The sequence below is a fragment of the Strigops habroptila genome, chromosome 8 (assembly GCF_004027225.2).
Source record: "Strigops habroptila isolate Jane chromosome 8, bStrHab1.2.pri, whole genome shotgun sequence".
Classification (NCBI taxonomy): domain Eukaryota; kingdom Metazoa; phylum Chordata; class Aves; order Psittaciformes; family Psittacidae; genus Strigops; species Strigops habroptila.
In genome coordinates this window covers 23,162,077-23,180,377 of record NC_044284.2, presented here as the reverse complement: position 1 = coordinate 23,180,377, position 18,301 = coordinate 23,162,077, and the positions used below count along the sequence as shown (strand labels likewise).

At 36.1% G+C, this 18,301-nt stretch overlaps 1 protein-coding gene across 25 annotated transcripts in view; it reads left to right on the top strand.

Annotated features, from left to right (window-relative positions):
- Positions 1-18,083, top strand: part of DLG1 (discs large MAGUK scaffold protein 1) — a 160,454-nt gene extending 142,371 nt beyond the window's left edge. For 11 of the 25 annotated variants that reach the window (XM_030494762.2, XM_030494760.2, XM_030494761.2 and 8 more), the window contains 7 exons: positions 3,396-3,437; positions 6,580-6,630; positions 8,886-8,987; positions 9,247-9,419; positions 12,990-13,099; positions 13,481-13,572; positions 16,347-18,083. In XM_030494762.2, coding sequence (XP_030350622.1) covers positions 3,396-3,437; positions 6,580-6,630; positions 8,886-8,987; positions 9,247-9,419; positions 12,990-13,099; positions 13,481-13,572; positions 16,347-16,453 — 677 coding nt within the window. In that variant the 3' untranslated portion in view covers positions 16,454-18,083. Of the gene's footprint in view, positions 1-689; positions 724-3,395; positions 3,438-5,000; positions 5,037-6,579; positions 6,631-8,885; positions 8,988-9,246; positions 9,420-12,989; positions 13,100-13,480; positions 13,573-16,346 lie in introns of those variants that run through there. The other 14 variants (XM_030494767.2, XM_030494766.2, XM_030494774.1 and 11 more) reach the window with 7 other exon arrangements.
- The last annotated feature ends 218 nt before the right edge of the window (positions 18,084-18,301 follow it).

The following is an 18,301-nucleotide window of genomic DNA, read 5'->3' as shown; positions in this document are numbered from 1 at the left end:
TGGCATCCAATGGAGAGCGAAGCACATGTAGAAGGGCCTGCTAGCTTGCAGTAGGGTGTTACCATGGAGACAGTTTCATGAGCTGCAACAGGCTAACGGAGCTTGAGGTGCCAATGACAAACCAATCTACAAAATCAATACAACTGCTTGTTTGCTGTTACAGTAAAATTTAACCCAGGAGCAGCCCAGTCTGGAATAAACTGGGTAATACTATTGAGTGACAGTATATACGTAACTGGAGGAGATAGCAGCCTTCCAGTGCTGTCAGTGCTGGTTCCTCATTCTGACTTGGAGGAGAAGGCACAGCAGCGATGAAAGTATAATGGAGCTTACCAGCTTCTTGAATCAGTCCCTTTAGACTGGTTTCTTCAAAGTCTAATTTGGTTTTCCTAATGAAGAGAGTTTACTTTGATTTTCATCACTGTTGCCAGCACTAAAAAAGTGTCTTCTCCAAAAGCAGTTGCATAAGTTTGCTAACGTAGACCAGGTCTGCTGCAAACTGTGTTTCTGTGCCATTTGCATCACTGATTATGCTTTATGTGCCAGTCAGGTCAAATCCTAAAGACTTACCTTCCCCTGTGATGTTCTGGGAACTGTCTCCTGTCGTAGCGCCAATTTTATATATTACTGACAATTATTTTCTTTGTGATTGTCTTTTTATTGCTTGCCCTCTGGGGACTACTCTGCAGGAGGTCCCTGACGACATGGGATCAAAAGGCCTGAGTAAGTGATCAAAATACTCCCAAGTTATTTTAACCTCCATCTGAAAAATTACTATTTTTTTTTTTTAACAGATGTCTCTGAGACTGGTGCTCTACTGGCATAAGGAGGTTGACTCTAAAAATGTTGCATAAACTTTTTCTAATTTGTAATGTTCTGGGGGTTTTTGTTTTTAGGAACATATTACTTTCAGTTCACGTGACTGTCACATTATATTTTTTTTTGTTGTTGTTCAGAAGCTTACCGGCACGCACTTGTTTGTCTTAATAGTACTGTGTTTTTAAACATGATAATTATTTTCTTTGTCACATTTACCTTGTCTTTGTCTTTATTTAAAAATAACTTATGGCTTTTTACAGTAGTAGTACAACGATTACTGTAATACTTCAACTAGTTAGGGTTTTCAGTCTTCTCTCTAGGTGGCTGATGTCTACAGCTACTTAAAACAAACAAAAAAACTTTGCTTAACAAACGCCATGAGAGTTTTTCTGTCCTATTTGACCTCTTATGATGCTTTTGGACCAGGTAGAGGGTAGCTGATAGAGGAGACATGTAAGTTTTTGTTGCATTTCTTGCAGAAATGTTAACTACTTGAACAGTAAGATTCAAAGCTTGATGAGTACTCCTAACAGATCTGTTGGTGTACACAGATACCACCACTTTATGTGATAAATAATGACAAAATAAAATGACAAAATAAAATGACAAGAGAAGTCAAAAACTTGCTTTCAACACATACATTGTGGTACATTTATGGAACAGCAAAATCAGTCACTAAAGATATGTGACTAAAGGTCATTAAAAAGAACACTTCTTCCCAGGGCATAACTGTTACTCATAGCGTTCCTGAAATTACACGCGAGAAGCAGTATACTTCTATACTTTGTTTTAATCATTAAATAAAAATTCTAGTAGCTATAATATTAATTTTCCATTTCTGAAATGGGTACTTTCAAGGAAATTCTCAGTCTAGAGTGGAAGACCTTAGCAACCTTTATGGCCTTAGTGTTTACAGCAGATCACAAGCAGCTTTTATGGCCTTACGATAATACCTCGTTTAAACTATGTAATATGCTACAGAAATATCAGTAGGTGATTTCATTATAAAAACGGATGGCTTCCAGTCTGTTCTTCAGCACAGTCAGACTTTTTGAAACTGCCTTACCACACTTAATGCAAGCTGTCTTACATGGGCTCTGCAAGACTGCTGTTCTTGCAGTCATTTTAGGCTTTATGTTTTTACCAGTTGTGCCCATTATCAGACTATCAGAACGCTTGTATTCTCAATTGATAGTGTCTGCCTTTCATGTTCAGTCAAGAGGCTTTTTAACATCACTGTTTATCTCTTCCATGCCAATGTGGACATTCTTTTTGCAAGACAAGAAAATGGAATGGAAGTAGATCCAAATTGCTAGTACTCACAAACAGGTCAACTGTTTGACCAGTCAGAAAAACTGACTGTTTTTTCTGCACAGAAATGAAATGAGGGAGTTCAGTCTAGCCAGAGATTTGTGGTTTAAAGATATCAGTTCACTTGATCCAAAAACATTTTAAAAGGTTAATTAATTTACGTATGATGACTAACTTTGAAAAATGTTTATGAATCACTAGAAGCATACTTGCTTCATTAACTGTATTCCTACCTCAAGAGTCCCCTTGCTTCCTTCTTTTAGTCTTGTAGGGGAGGAACCATGCTGAATTTTATGTATTATAAAGGCTCCTCATGACAACAGTGTGTATTATCACATGCACACAGGTACATAATTTCAGATTAATTGTATTTAATTTGTATAGGTCAAACACAAGCTGCTTTATGCAGGCTTAACCCATGAATGTTATTTGTTTTCTCTACAAATAGATAGATACACTCATTGGGTGGCATGAAAAAGGATTCTTTAAAGTTCAGCAATATCAAGGTTCATATTGGTTTACCTGATTTATAGAATTTTAAAGTAAAAGAATAGATTGATACCTGAAATTCTTCAATTGCATTTATTTTTATCATGAACATATTTAACACAGTTACATACCTTAAAAAAGTAAATCTAAACACCTTGTAGCTACTGAAGTGTTTTGATTGCTATGCAAAAGACATGAAATTAATATAGAGAGTCCAGAATAAAAGTTGGGAGCTTTTTAAAACTACAGCATTGCTGGAGAAAAAAAAAAGAAGAATCTTAATTTTGCATTGCACTTCAAGTAAGATATTTAATATAGCACAGGAAAGTGTCTATTATTGAAAGCACTACTTTATATTTCCTGCAATATAGTCCAGTATTTTCAGCTACAAGAAATGTAATCAATAAATTGCCTGCATAAAAGTTGAAACGCATAACCCCATGATTTTTGCACAACAGAATTCATCTTGAAGTGAAAACCTAAAAGTGGCAGGGTTAGATAGGAACTATGCATTAGTCTACTTTTTGTAATCTTTTGATGTGCTATATAATGTTTCTCTTTTTATTAACATCAATTCCTTTCATATGAAATTAAGCTTGATCCTGAGAGCTATGAGAAGTACCTTAAAACTTTTATATGCAGTATGTATTGATTTCAGCATTTTGATATCAGTATTGTCTTTCATCTGGATTATTTTGTGTCAGTTTGCTTTCTTTTGGACCCATGCCATTAGTGTATGTTCCTTATTTTTTTTTTCCATTGTGTTGCAATTTCAGAGCATGTAACCTCTAATGCCAGCGATAGTGAAAGTAGTTACCGTAAGTGTTTTTAAGTTTTTTGTTTATTTAGAACCTTTGTTTAGTACTTCTTTCTTTGGTTTTGTTTGTTTGTCTTTTCTGGGTATTTACATGTTATATAGAACTTCCAAGTCACCTTCAGGTGAAATCCATATTCATGTATTTGGTGGAGAACTGCAAATTGTGCTGTGTCTTTGGTTTTAAAACACTGGCTAGAGAGCATCATCGCAAACCTCCTTTATGGGTAGTTTTATTGCGATCTATGATTTTCTTAATTCAGCTTAATTTGACTCTATTGCTGGGTTTTTTATACATTGTGCAAGCTATCTCGACCTATTAAAACCTAAATGTAAATTTAATGCTAACAAACATATGTAGTTGAGCTTAATACTGGAAGTGTAACTAAAATGTAATATGTTAAATAGAGCAATAACTAGACTTTTTCACAACTGATACTCAGATCTAATATGTTTATACTTCTAATGAAAGTAAAGATAAGCAAACATGTATTTACCCTTGCTTTCAGCTTTCACTTAACTATTTTGTCTAGTGTGGGTGCTTAATATGAACTGTCTTCAAAGCATACGATGCACATTCAGTGCTGGAGTCAGTTATGATAAATTAGCATGCTAGACACACATGCGCATTCTCTCTCTCAAGACATCATATATTTTAAATACTAGACTGAGTTAGCTTTTCTGTTAGTCCAAGCTACAACACTATTTACTATTACCCAAGCTACAGCAGTACTACGTGTTAACAGTTGGTAATGATGCCGCATGGTGCTGCTCTACAATGACTGTCATAAACCAGAGCCAGAACTTCAATCCCACTGGTTGTTTCCAGAGAACATCTCCTCAATAAGGTGGACTGTTCAGACCTGGAACCCAGGATAGAGCAGAGCAGGAAGATGAAAAGGTTGAGGAGTTGAAGAGGAATATGAAAAAAGGAACAATAGAAGTCTTGCAGTGCGACACTGAGTGGCTCACTGAGCAGCTCCTGGTTGTCTATTATAATTGCATGATGGGCCCTTCAGAAGCATATGATTTATGTTGGGGTGATAAGGAAGGTCATTCATTAACAGATATATTTATTTGGAAGCTGTAGGTGTTCTCAGAGGTGATGATCCACATTTTTTCTTCCAGATGATGACACTCAAGGGAAGAATTAATATATGTATATAAAATGCTAACAGTGCTGTAGACTGTAATCGAAAAGAAGCCATTTGCGGGAGGCATTTGTGTTCCCTGAGACTAACACAAAATTAAACATGTATGGAAGTTGCCTTTGCTAAACTTACACATTTTAACCATTTTTGATGACACGCCATTAAAACTATCTAACCATGACTCTTTCTTCCTAAATTTGCTGCTTTCCTCTCTTCCTTTCTTTTTCTCAGAGCTTGCTTATTTTTGTTTAAAGCTCATGGTTGATACTACTAGTTAGTATTTCACTCCGTTGTTACTTGAGAAGCCCTGATTTTATGATGAATGTCATGGATTTGCTTATCTATGTGTGTAATTCCAAGCACTTTTCATTAAAATAATTTTTTTAATTTCCTCTTACTGCTGTCTAATATGAAAGTTATCTTGATTACAGATGAGTACGGTTGTTCAAAAGGTTCATTCTATTAATATTCATTTTTTCCAAAGTATTAAAAAGCAGTGACAATATATACTTTTTGCCCTCAATCAGAGAATGCTTTTTACTTGTTATTATCTCTTTAGTAGTTTGCCTAACTAATTTTCAACCGTATAGCAATGTGACTTCTCCAAAGAAATATCTAATTATGTGTGAGCTAGATCTTTCATAGTTGACTTGATAGTTGGTGATTCCCTATTTCTCTCCCTAGCCTAAAAGGGGTTCTGAAAGTATATACTGTCCTAAAATCCATTTGCATGAGTTACTTTTTGAGATACTAAAATATACAGGTTGCATGTTTTTGTGTCTGTCTTAAGGTATTCCTTACTTGCAATAATTAAAAAAATTTAAATGTTCATATATTGCTGTAGTACAGTTTGAATGCAAATTTATTGCAAACAAGAGAAATAGTTCTCTTAATGAAATGGTATTTTTTTGATTTAAAAGATCAATGGTACTTGCTATGAAATTAAGACTAGATGTATAGAAGCAATATATGAATTTATAAAAGCCTTCATCTGCCATCTGTTTCTATACAGCTGTGGTATAGGTATAGCATTGGTATGTTCCTTGGCCTGTTATGAGAATGGCTTATAAACTCCAAAAAATGTTCCAAAATTACACAAGTGAGTTAAAGGACTGTATTTTAATCCAAGTTCATAGTAATGTCATGTAGTTTGAGCTTCTATCTTCAGAAATATTAATTCTCTGCTGTCATGGAGTTTTAGTGATTTCACTGCATGAAATCCTACTCAGAGATACCTTATTAGACTAGAAATAATCTTTTAGAGAGATGGCAACTGAGGTATATTTCAGATGCTTTCACTAACATTTTAAAAGCCTGCAGCTGTTGAAGGTCAAAATTCAGTTACTTTAGTTTCATTCACTGCTGATGTGCTTTCTGGAGCTGAGAACAACACAAAGCATTCTTTGTTTTCAACTTTGTCTTTAATACTTCATTAATAAAATAATAGTTATTTAGTATATGCAATCATAATTTTTTTGGTAGAATTAGAGTGGTTGAGGATGTTAATATCAATGCCACTTCATGAGAAAATTGATGGAAGATATGTACACCGTGACGAACATGGTCATCAGCCCTGTATAAATACAAGAAAAATATTATTTTAAATGCTGGCTTCAAAGTGTGAAGAATGTTGATGATGAAGGTGGCATTGCCTATAGCAGTGAATGATAGCATGCATGCATTTCATTCAGGGGAACATGTATACGAGCATTTCAATAATGCTTTAAAATTCTTCTTGTGCTTGATGTCAGTTCACCATGCTAACAGAAATCAGGCAATTATTTATACTGTATGTGTCTTATGCTTTAAAATTTTGTGTTTGGCTTATCTTTGTGATTTTTATAAATCATTGCTCTTGAAAAATGTGCTTCATCGATATCATTGTAATGCGTATTACTGAGGAATGTCTGTATCATTATAGTTCATTGAATGACTCAATTTAATGTGTTGGTTTAGAAAAAAATGGATAGATATGTCTTTGCATTTACATTTTAGGTGGCCAAGAGGAATATGTCTTGTCATATGAACCAGTCAATCAACAAGAAGGTGTGTAGATCTTACTCATTGTAAAATATCATCTGAATTATCAGAGCTCTTCATGTGCCCTTATGTACTGAGCACCATGACAAACTTCATTGTTTTGAACTTGTTACCATTATTCACATGAATGATGTACAAAAGCATAAATTATTAGATGCAATTGCTAAGTTGTTTAGCAATTATACAGGTCTGCTACTTAAAATAACTTATGTATGGTTTACATCGCAAGGAAAATATGGTGCATTTAACAATTCTGTTAGTGTGAACCTCAGAAATCATAGTTTCCTTCTGTTCCTCACACTTGCATTTAAAATAAAATGCTTTTCACTGATTTCCACTGGGATGCTATCATTCCTTTGGTCTTGATCTTGCTTCACTGTGTATAATAGATACAGAATTTTTAATGTTCCCTTTCACCACAGGTACTAACAGTTGATTTACCTTCTCTGATACATAGCTCATATATTTGTAAATTAATCTGTAAAAGGTATGTTCTTTGGGAATACTTGATATCTATTAGCTAACAAGTAAGGTGGCAGTCAAACTAAATATACATGATGTATTTACGTGACTTTTGAGTGTCAAGATTTCATTTTTGGTTTTGTGCAGGGAGTGGCACAGCCCAGTTGCTTCTGATAGCATTATGGAACATGCATGCCTGCATAGACTTTCCATTCTGACTTGTTAATCATGGCATATGGGTTCCATTTCATCAGGAAGCTTCCAAAAGTAGCAAAATCTGTTATACAAGACTAACACAAATGGCATTATTTACATCATATGATTTGTAATAATCGTAGGCTCCAAATAAAATCATGGATGAGAAATGCATGAATTAAGACCATTCTAGAAATGGGGAAATGCTAGGCTCTCTTTGATGTGCTAAGTAAGCTCTACCTAAGCTAGGGAACCAGAGGTTTGTTACCCCCAAATGAGCAGCTGCTGGGTCTGTGTGTGTGCACACGCCAGAGGGGCTCACAAAATGAGAAACATCTTTTTAGCTGGCATTAACTTCCCAGATTTGGATAGCTTAATGATTTAGTGAGAACAATAGAAATATCAAATGAATTAATGTTAAGGTCGAAGAGAAAGGATGTGAATAAGACTTTGCACAAGCTGATGCTTTAGTAACTATCGTATTGTAAAACTGAAGGGTGTAGAGAGTGAAGTGCTTTGGCATTTACATACATGACTGTAATTCCCTTTGAGTGTAACACATTGTATGGGAAGGCCATAAAAGAGTTATCACCTCATTCCTTTGCTTAGAGCAGTAATACATTCCCTGCATGCGTTATCTGCATTTGTCTAGTAATTCACTTGCACAGTAATTTTTTTTCCCCCCAAGAAGCCCAAAGGAATAACGAGCTGTAATAACCAACATAGATTTAAAGGTGCTTGGACTTGAGATACTGGTGGGCTGCCCTTAGTCTTTAAGCAAAGATTTTTGTTGTTAAATGAATAGGTTGACAGTTACTGAATTCAGGACATTCCTTTTATGAATATATTAATACCCTGGAAAGGAAATAGTTCTCAGAGTTAAAATATATTTTATAGGTTAGACTGTTTAATTTGGACTTATCTATGCAGTAAAGACGTATTGAACCTAAAACTAAAATTTATAAAGTGGTAATTATATGCTAATACTAAGATACTCAGGCATTATTTTCTTCATGGTTCTTGCAGTATAATTGGGTGTTTTCTGCTTAAGCTTCCAAAAGCCCTTTATAACTTTATAAAAAATTAAGCTGCTTAAAATAAATGCTACACTTCACTTTATGGCAATGTTAATAGTTAGAAAAGCTACATATAGTTGAGCCTTTTCATATATGAGTATATAATTGTGGTCCAGGAGGAAAAGAAGCTTCTCCCAACACAGAATTAGAATTTCACAAATTCTGCTACTGCTTAGGTGCCTCTTTAAATTGAAAAGATTTTAGAAATTCCCCCTTTTGCTTTTTTCTTTAGAATGAAGGATGCTACTTTGTGAAAAATCTGTTAAATTTTTTTTTTTTTTAAACCAAGACCTCATAATTTAAGATTTCAGTCACCCAGAATAGTTATTTGAAAGTGAAGATGTAACATCTTGCTGTGACTACAGTATTAGTTGCTTTACATTCTTCAACATGTTTTTCCTCTCTTTAAGAGTATGTATTCTTTTAGGTATTATAATCATTAATATGTGATAAAGCTTATTTTTCTGAACTCTAAAAGTTAGCAAGTGTACTGAAATGTAATTAATGTTATTCCTTTATGTTTAATAGTCAGTTACACTCGACCTGTGATTGTTTTGGGACCCATGAAAGACAGAATAAATGATGATCTCATCTCAGAATTTCCAGACAAATTTGGCTCATGTGTTCCACGTAAGTCTCAGCAAATACTAAAGTAATTCTAAATGATTTCTTTTTTCTGTTAATTTTCTTACAAAACGTCCTCTGTATGTTGAGTTTAAAAAAAGCTAATGTATTGTCTAAACTTTATAGACCTATCATGATTATCAGTCATCTCTTCGCTTGTGAAAATTTTGCAGTATAAATGGGAGACTATTCTTGGTTATTGTAGGGGGAAAAAAAAGTAACGGTTTTTTCTTTTTCTTTTAAAATTACTGGTTTATATTTAAAGATACTACTAGACCAAAACGAGATTATGAGGTGGATGGACGTGATTACCATTTTGTCACTTCTCGAGAGCAAATGGAGAAGGATATTCAGGATCACAAATTCATTGAAGCTGGCCAGTACAATAATCATCTTTATGGAACAAGTGTCCAATCAGTGCGAGAAGTAGCAGAAAAGGTAAATCAGTGCCAGTTACTTTCATTTACAGAGGTGGTTATCTGACTGTGCTGACAGGGGAAAAGAGAAGAATGGCAAGAAGCCATTAGGAACACCCTGACTTTAAAAGGAATTTGTACAAAACTAGAAACAAAGCGCATTGTCACAAATGCATTTAGGGAAATAATGAAACTTTGGAATAATGAAAGCATCATGATTAAATTATGGAGAAAGAGCAAACATAGTTTGTGCCCTCTTGTAAAAAGACAATAGAGAAGAAATAATTTGAATTACAGGCTAATTAGCCTAGCTCACATACATAGATCATTAAATGATTAAGAATAGTGGTGCTGGAGTCAATTAATACAATGATCCATTTGATGCAGACCTGTGCAGAAAAAAACTTGTAAAAATACTATTCTTTATGCCGTTCATGGATTTAGCTGGTAAAGGGAAAATGTAATAAACTCAATTTTAATAAGATCTTTTTACATAACTACAACTACATTATGGAGACTGAGCTTATTGTCTTTATCCTGAACAGATTTTACTTATTTCTTGCAAAATCTAAATATTTCTAAATTCAAATGGAAGTTTACTTGAGTGCTCTGAAAAAAAGTGGGAAGAGGGAAGCATATTTCTTTGAGTAAGATGCCTGTTTTAAGGAAACTTTTTTGTGAAAATTCTTTGCAAGTGTTCCATGTTGGGTTGATGAGTTGCTTACAGATATGGTGCATTTACAGTAGACAATGTTATCTGATCTGTATGAGAGAAGAAACAGCTATTTTCTAGGTGGGAACTCACACGTGTGAGCACTTTCAGTCTGGACATGCAGGGGGTAAGTGTGGTTAACCCTTGAGAAACAGAAGTGTAGTTAGTCCTCTGGAAAACAGTGTAGGCCATTCCGGCCAAATTGCTGAGTGTTGTTAGTTCTGCCAATTTAATTTACTGGAATCGAAAACAGGGCAAACGTGGTGAGACTGTGGTTCATGTGATGATGTTTTCTTCTGCTGTCTTTCTCACTCTATGGAATAGAACATGGCCCCATGGTATACAGCAAGAAAAGTAAATAAAATTAATTACAAAATTATTAAAGTAAATGAACAGTGCTTTGTATGGGAGGCTGAACAAAATTGTGAAACTATCATATGGGGTTAAATGATGAAGCTATTTACTGAACAGCTTAAACATTATAAACTTGTCAGCAGTTGCTTCACCTGCTAGCACAAATACAGTGCTTCAGTTCCATCCTAGACCTGAAATTGACTGTGTTCTTCTGCTCATCTAGTGGGATTAGAAAGGTACAAAGTGGATTTGAATCTTTTATAAACTAACATGAAGAATCAAGTACTATCAGACCTCTCCATGCTATCAAATCTCTTGACAGGCACCATAGGACTTTGGGTAGATGCAGCAATTTCTCTGTTCCAGCTAACATTATTTTTCTGGGAAACAATGGCCTATTCTGCAGAACTTGACTTCAAAATCTTGACAGGGCTGCAAACTGGTCCATCTGGGGTTACTCCCTCCTTGTATTCCTCTCTGTCCCACTTAAGAGATCAGTCTCTTCAGTGGGTCTTACTACTGGGATACGAAGGGCCATTTCCAAGTTTTCTATGATGTATTTAAGGGAAGACGCAACAGAAGTGACTGCTACAACCCCAAAAGTACCAGAAGTAGTATTCTTGCAGTAGTTATAAATTGCTTTCATTTGCCCATGCTTCCAGCTGATCACTCTCTCTCATTTCCGTACCTATACTGGACACAGCTAAAGATGCCTTTTGATGATGATGTTCAGTTATTTCAAAGAGCACTGAGATGCTGTGCTGTGTTTCTCAATCAGATGCAGTGCAAGTAAGGAACTGAAAAAAAAAAAAAAATCTAAAAAATTGTGTAAAAATACTGTGCAAAGAGCAAAATAGCTTCCCTGGATGAAAACTAGATAATTGTATCACAAAGTACTTGCATGTCTTTTGCTTGTCTTCCAATCTTCACGCAAACAGAATTTTCATATCCCCTTCTTTGGAATTGCTAGCAGCTTGCACATTTCTGTGTCTGAGGCCACTGTTAATGCATGTTCAGTATTTATTTGGAATAAACTGTTACAGTTATATTCTATAAGGTCCAGCACAGCTACTGTGCTCACACCCTTTGCCCAAAATCCTTTGGCACCTGGCATAAATTGTTGGGCCAAACACAGCAAATACTAAGTGTCTTGTTCCAAAAAGGAAAATGGACCAGATAGTGCTCTTAATTCTCAGTTCCCAGAGCATGTGCCATATTTAAAGAGAAACCATTTGAAATATGTGGACAGGCCAGCACATGCAGTAAAATACTCTGCTAGAACATGCAAACACCTTTCTTAAATGATACCAGTCCGCATCCAGATCAGTGAACTGGATCTGGGAAACAGCTGTCATCAGTTGAAAGCGAGCGATATTTATTGTTCATGTGGGAAGAACACTTCTATCTTCTTTAAAAATTCCTGAAATAAAATTCTGTGGTTTTGTTGTGCAAGAGATCAAATGCAAATGATCCTAGTGATGTCTTCTGCCAGGAAACAGAAACGTGTCAGTAATTTTAGACTACAGTCACTTCCTTGCTCTTCAACGTGCTCTCTAGGAATGATCCCATGAGTTCAGGAAGTGCATTGTATGTCTTAAGTAACCTTTGGGTTTTATGGTGCTTGTGAGTCTCTTTCCTGGCTCACAGAATTCTGCCATTCATTGTTCTCCTGCTAAAGAAAAAGCTTTGCTGCTTTATTCAACTGACAGTTGTTTTCTGTTCCTCTCCCCCCATCCCTTTCTAAAATGATAATATGCAAAATTACTCATGCTACTCATAAAGGAAGGAAATTAAAATGCGTGAGGTGGAAATGAGTATATCAGACATGAGAGGAGCTGACGAAAAGGAAGATACTTTGAGATTAGATATCCTAAAGAAAATTGCTTATATGGGAGAATAGAGGTGGAGAGAAAAGCAGCCCTGCCACGTTGTCTTCCAACTGCCCAAGAAATGATTAAGTTATTTATGTTTCTCAAAAGGTGAAGAAATAATCAGCCCAAATAAATTGCATTCACCATCTCAAACCTGGTATTGTACTGTGTGTACTGGGGGGAGGAGTGTGCTTGTATTCAGTTCCATCTGACCATTCTGATGATGGCATATTTCCCTGCCATCAGGGGTGGTTACTCATTTAGGTGTGCCAGTTAAATCATCTGGCTTCTCTCTAAACTGCATCTGTGATATGGCCACCTCCCTAAAGGATCCTCAAATTATTAAAAAAAAAAAATAATAATTTTGCTGGTGTGGTTGAAATACAGCTGTTCCTCCAGATGATTCTGCATTGCTGATTGGGCTGATTCATCAGTCTCTGGTGGAGAAAGTAAGGAAGGATGGTCAGGAACATCTCGATGTATGATCTCAACAGAGAAGCATTGTGGGACCTTGGGTCAAAGTGGTGAAACCATATTGATGTAAATGCTATAATTCTTTTGGCTTCAGTGGAGACATGTTTTCTTAATTATTACACTATGCGTATCCATGACATAAACTGCTTAGTATCATTTTCCCTTCTCTCTCACTTTTTAGGGTAAACATTGCATTCTTGATGTTTCTGGTAATGCGATCAAAAGGTTGCAGATTGCCCAGCTATACCCAATCTCCATTTTTATTAAACCCAAAACAGTGGAAAATATCATGTGAGTAAAAGTGAAGTACCTTAGGCTAAATTGTTTGAGACTGTCATTGTATTTGAAAAGCCATCTGCAAGTTATGTGAAGATAAGTGTAATACTTGCATTTTAAACAATATTTAATTTTCTGAGTTTAATTTCTAGAGCCTTTTAGAGGGGGTTTCTAATCCAAATTAAAGTGCTTGAGAACAAATGCCATTATACTAAATTCCATCCAACATAATATCAGAACATCTCATTCCTACTACAGTCTTTGCTTAAGTATGTCATTTAGGAGACTGCCTCTTATTGGGGTTAATACTCTGAAAACAGTTTAAAACCTTATTTGAAAAGGCTCCAAGTATTTAAATGTATAATGTTTTTATATGTATAACATTTTCAATTTCAGGGAAATGAATAAACGCTTAACAGAAGAGCAAGCCAGGAAGACATTTGAGAGAGCCATGAAACTGGAGCAAGAATTTACTGAACACTTCACAGGTGTGTTTTCCTTGGGACTGTTCCTTTGCCAGAGTTGAGATTTTATTGCTTGCTGTAAAATAGTAATTGCCTCACTGCTGAGATAAGGCTGAACTTTGTTTTCTGGATGATCTGTAACAGTTTTGAGGCACAGAGCCATCTTAGTACCTCTACACTGATTTCAATTTGATCAATTCAATATATACAAAAATTTACTGGGAGCTTAATTTATGTTTTAAAAACTCTGACACTTTCTACTGTTTTCTTAGTTTACTGTAGTGCAGATGTTTGCTTTGTTGATATACTGTAAGCTTAAAGCTTTTTATTTGCAGAGCTGAGATTGCCCAGCAAAGCTCTTTGTAGAAAAGGATGAATTTCCTGTTTCCTGCTCCCCTTTTTTTTAATCAGGAAGATGATCAAGAATGATGGTAATTAATTAAGTCTCTGGAAATTGGGCACTACAGTATTATGGTATTTGGCAAATGAAATTAGTGTATGCTGTGTACCTAACTGTAACAGCTGCAAGCGCTCAAACATGCCAGTTGTTTTCACTGTGGCTTGCAGTAGAGGGAGGTAGATCAAGTCAGGATCTTCAGGAGGACAGAAATGAGCCATCCCTATTCCTGTCCTAGACAGACACTTGCTTGTTTCCTTCCCATTATGATCTGTTGCAGGGTTTCAGTTTTTGCTGCCCCATTCACCTTGTTTCTGTGACATGGCACCTCTGTCTAGTTCCTCCTTCCACATCTTGTGTGGGCAGAGCTGCAAATGCCACAGTCTGCTCCACCTGGGTAGAGGCACAGGGAAGGAGTGGTGGCTTCACATGGGAGGAAGATAATGGAACCAGTAGACTCCCTGCCCTGGTCTTCCTGCTGCCTTATTCTCTATGTTGTGTGCTACCCACACAGTGAAAAACTTGAGTCCATCCCTTTGTCTGCCCCCGTCTCTCTCTGCTGCCTTGCAGCTGTCAGTTTATCCCAATACTGCCTCTAGCTCTCCCACTCTTCCCATAGCGCTCTGTCTGCCTGCACCCAGAAATTTATGTGAGTCTCAACATATATTGCAGATTTTTCCTATTATAGAGTCCCTTTCCAAATGACTGGCAAATATGTCAGGTTTGTTATTCAGGAAATGAGTTTATTTTAATAGTTATTACTTACTTAGTAGCTGATATGCTCCCAGGCTGTCTCAGGGCATTATATAGGACACTTTCAGGAAATTTTCAGGGCCATAATTCAAGGCGTTTCAAAAACCTATAGGCATTTTTAAGTGCTGTAGTGCTCAGGACCATAAGTATAAGGTTTGTTGACAAAGGAAGATAGCAATGGTCAGACTTCTGTGTCCTTGATAATCCACTTCAGGGCAGAAATCCTTTTCTCATTCTGTTTGGGAAGCTTGAAGACATTTCAAATCCTACTTACTACTTAGTTTGGAGGCTGCCACCCATATAAGTCAGGTGGTAAAACAGAATATGTGAGCATTCCGTAACCTGTTAACAAATACCACCTTGTGTGGGGTAACTGAAATCAACTTCAGCAGCAGGTTAAGTTTAAACAGACTTAAACTTTGCACTGAAGCACATGAAGAGCACATCCATCTTCTGTTTTGGGGTACTGAGCTTTGGAAGAAGTGTGGTTAAACATAGCTGGAGAGAAGTGAGATGCTGAAGCTTACGGCTGTTTGCATTGCAAAGACATTTCTAAATCTTTGTAATGCACTGTTGTGCTGCAAACATTATACTTGACCTATAGTAATTGAACAGCCTCTTCCTACAGGCACTATGACAGTGGGCTGCAGATGGGGAGAAAGTTTTTAAGAGATGGGAATGATGAGTAGGAATAAAAAGGAAGTAATTAGTATGAAAGCAAAGCTTGGAAGCAGCAGTAACACGAGTGCACAAAAGAGTGAGTCTGGCCTACCTCCAAAATATCTTTCATGCTAAACTTTTTTTCTTGCATTATCAATACTGAGGTGGTGATCCTAAGTAAAAAGAAATTACTATCTCATATTGGTTGCTTTTTCAGACTGAAGTATGGTACAAACAGCTCAAACTTCATCCTCATTTTCACCAGATGGTACTTTACTCTGATATATCAGAATACATCCGCATTGGCTCATTTCTAATTATTTTATATCCTTGGTCAAAATATCTAACTTAGACCATCTGCATATAAATTGCATGTTTAACTGTGTAAGGAAGCCTATTGTGTGTAAAACTTAACTCTTTTAGCTGGGCAACAAACTCCATGAGTTCCTCCTCATTTTGAACAAAAGCAAAGGGTAGTTCTAGCAGGTAGAAATTCCAAGCTCAGCCAGCCTTGCTGTGAAGCTTCAGGGTCCAGCTGGAGAGTTCACCAATCTCATCACACCAAGCCTCACTCAGACTGACTGCATGAGGACATAGCCCTGTACTGTCTTGCCTTGTTGTGTTGGAAACACACATGAAAGTTAGACCGAAAAGAATACTGAAGGATGCAAACTGACTTGGGCAAACACTAGCATGTGGTTAGGAAAAGAAAAAGACCTCCGCAGTTGTATGTGTATGTTTGTAGCAATCCAAAAACCACTTCCTAACCCCAAGCCTCTGAGTGAGATGGTGCTTTGTGTGTCCTGCAGTACCATCAATAATGTGCTTCACTCCAGCACAGAAACCAGAAATCTCAGTGTGTGTCTTTTCCTTTAGCGATCTAAAGTCCTCTTGCCACTCAGAGAAAAGAGAAGCTTGGCTTGGAACATCTTGGTTTCTGTACGGAGCTAGGAAGAATGATTGCTGATTGCCACATTATGTTTTGCAGCTATTGTCCAAGGAGACACACTGGAAGAAATCTACAACCAAGTGAAACAGATCATAGAGGAACAATCTGGGCCTTACATCTGGGTTCCAGCGAAGGAAAAATTATGAAAACAGATTTTTATTTTCAATTTTCTAACTGACATCACCTACTACATCTGACGATTCTTAAGCCCTTCCAGTGGAGCCTGCCTCTAGCTCTTTCCAGCGTGGTTCATACCCTAACCATCACATTCTGCAGTTCCCATAATGCTTTACATTGGTGTCTCTCTTAGTTGAAATAATTTGTATTATTGTGCTCTGTTGGTTTGCCATTTTTCAAACATGACAATGGAATGGCCTGACCAGCTATTAGTTTGGGGTGGGGGTGGGAGGGAATTGCTTGGTAAAATTCCTTAATGTTTAAGGGAAAGTAACTTTCAAAGATTTTTTCAAAAAAGCTTTATAGACATTCTTTTAAAATTTCGTAACAATTGAAAGAAAAGTTGTACTCAAGGAAGTTGTAAATCATTAGTAACTTTGCACGCTTAACTTCAATAGCATGGTTTGGTCAGGGCAATCAATTTCAGGTTTTATTTTCTGAATTTAAAAATTCTATTCTCACACTAATACTTTTTTTTTCCAGGCAGTTAGAGAGAAACTTTCAAATTTTGAGTTAACATTTTCATTAAGTCCCTCAAGGGATATTCATTTTCATAATTTCATATGGATATTCTTATAATCTATTTTTTCATTTTTTGCCAATAAAATTGCTAGGGACAAAGATGTGTAATGTTTTTAATCTTCCTTGTGAAACACTATTTATAGTGTCTTACAGAAATTGTTTATAGATAATGGTCATCACACTTTTTGAGCCTAAAATATGTTTAGGTGCTAGGAAACCTTGTATTTTTCAGAGGAATGCCAAATTTCCATTGGCAGTAATACAGAAAACAGCTGCAGAGATGGTCATTAGGGCAATGAGAGAATGATTCATAGCCTAAAAATGTGTGTGTTCTTAGGGGTCAGATTTTAATGAATATTTTACCCACAATAACTGCCTATTTTGTTATAATAAATATATATATATTAAACTTTCTTTAACTAAACTCTGTAACTATGGGAATTATTTTCTTTACATAGTTGCGCACACGTATAAATATATATATATAAAATATATATTTTTCTTTTACCACCTACTCCTAGCTTTTTGTTTTGAATAAAATTACAAATTAGAATTTACCTTCCTTAATCATGAGAAATCAAATGGGCTATGGTGGCTGGGCATAAAGCCCAGGGAATATTAGTTACAAGAAAAAAATACATGCAAGTTCTCCTCTTTTCTATGGAATTTCAGGTGTTTGTGTTCACTACCCCCCACAACTCCCCCCTAATATGCATGTCTTAATCAAAGGGAGAATTCGGAGTCAACGATATGTTTTATTTTTCTGTACATGTTCATCTCTGGTTGCACAGGCACAAGATCTTCCTTTTACAATGCACAAACTTCTGTGCCGAATGTTATAAATACGTTGTACCAAAACACAGAACTACCTTCAGTAATGAAATTCTCTAATTCCCATCTTATTTGATACCTGCCATTGCTTGTTTGCAACTGATTGTTTATAAGAGGGATGTACTTATGGCAGTCATGGGGCAGTCACACAACCAACTTAGCTTTGGTTTGTAAAGAATTATCAACACTATCCATTCCATTTGTTAGAAAGAGGAGAACAGCTAATAAACTTTATTGTACAATGTATTTGTCAAGTGTGTTTTTAATCAAAAGGAGTACAGGTGGTGTAGCATTTAAAATAATTGACTCGTACTGTAAGTGAAAATAATGTGTTAAAGCAACACTGGTGACCAGACTGGGGCTAATGAAGTTATTACATTAAAAGCTGGTTTAAACTTGTGACACAAATATTGCTGGTGTTATGTGGAATGCTTATATGACTTACAGCGAGTATAAGCTTCTGG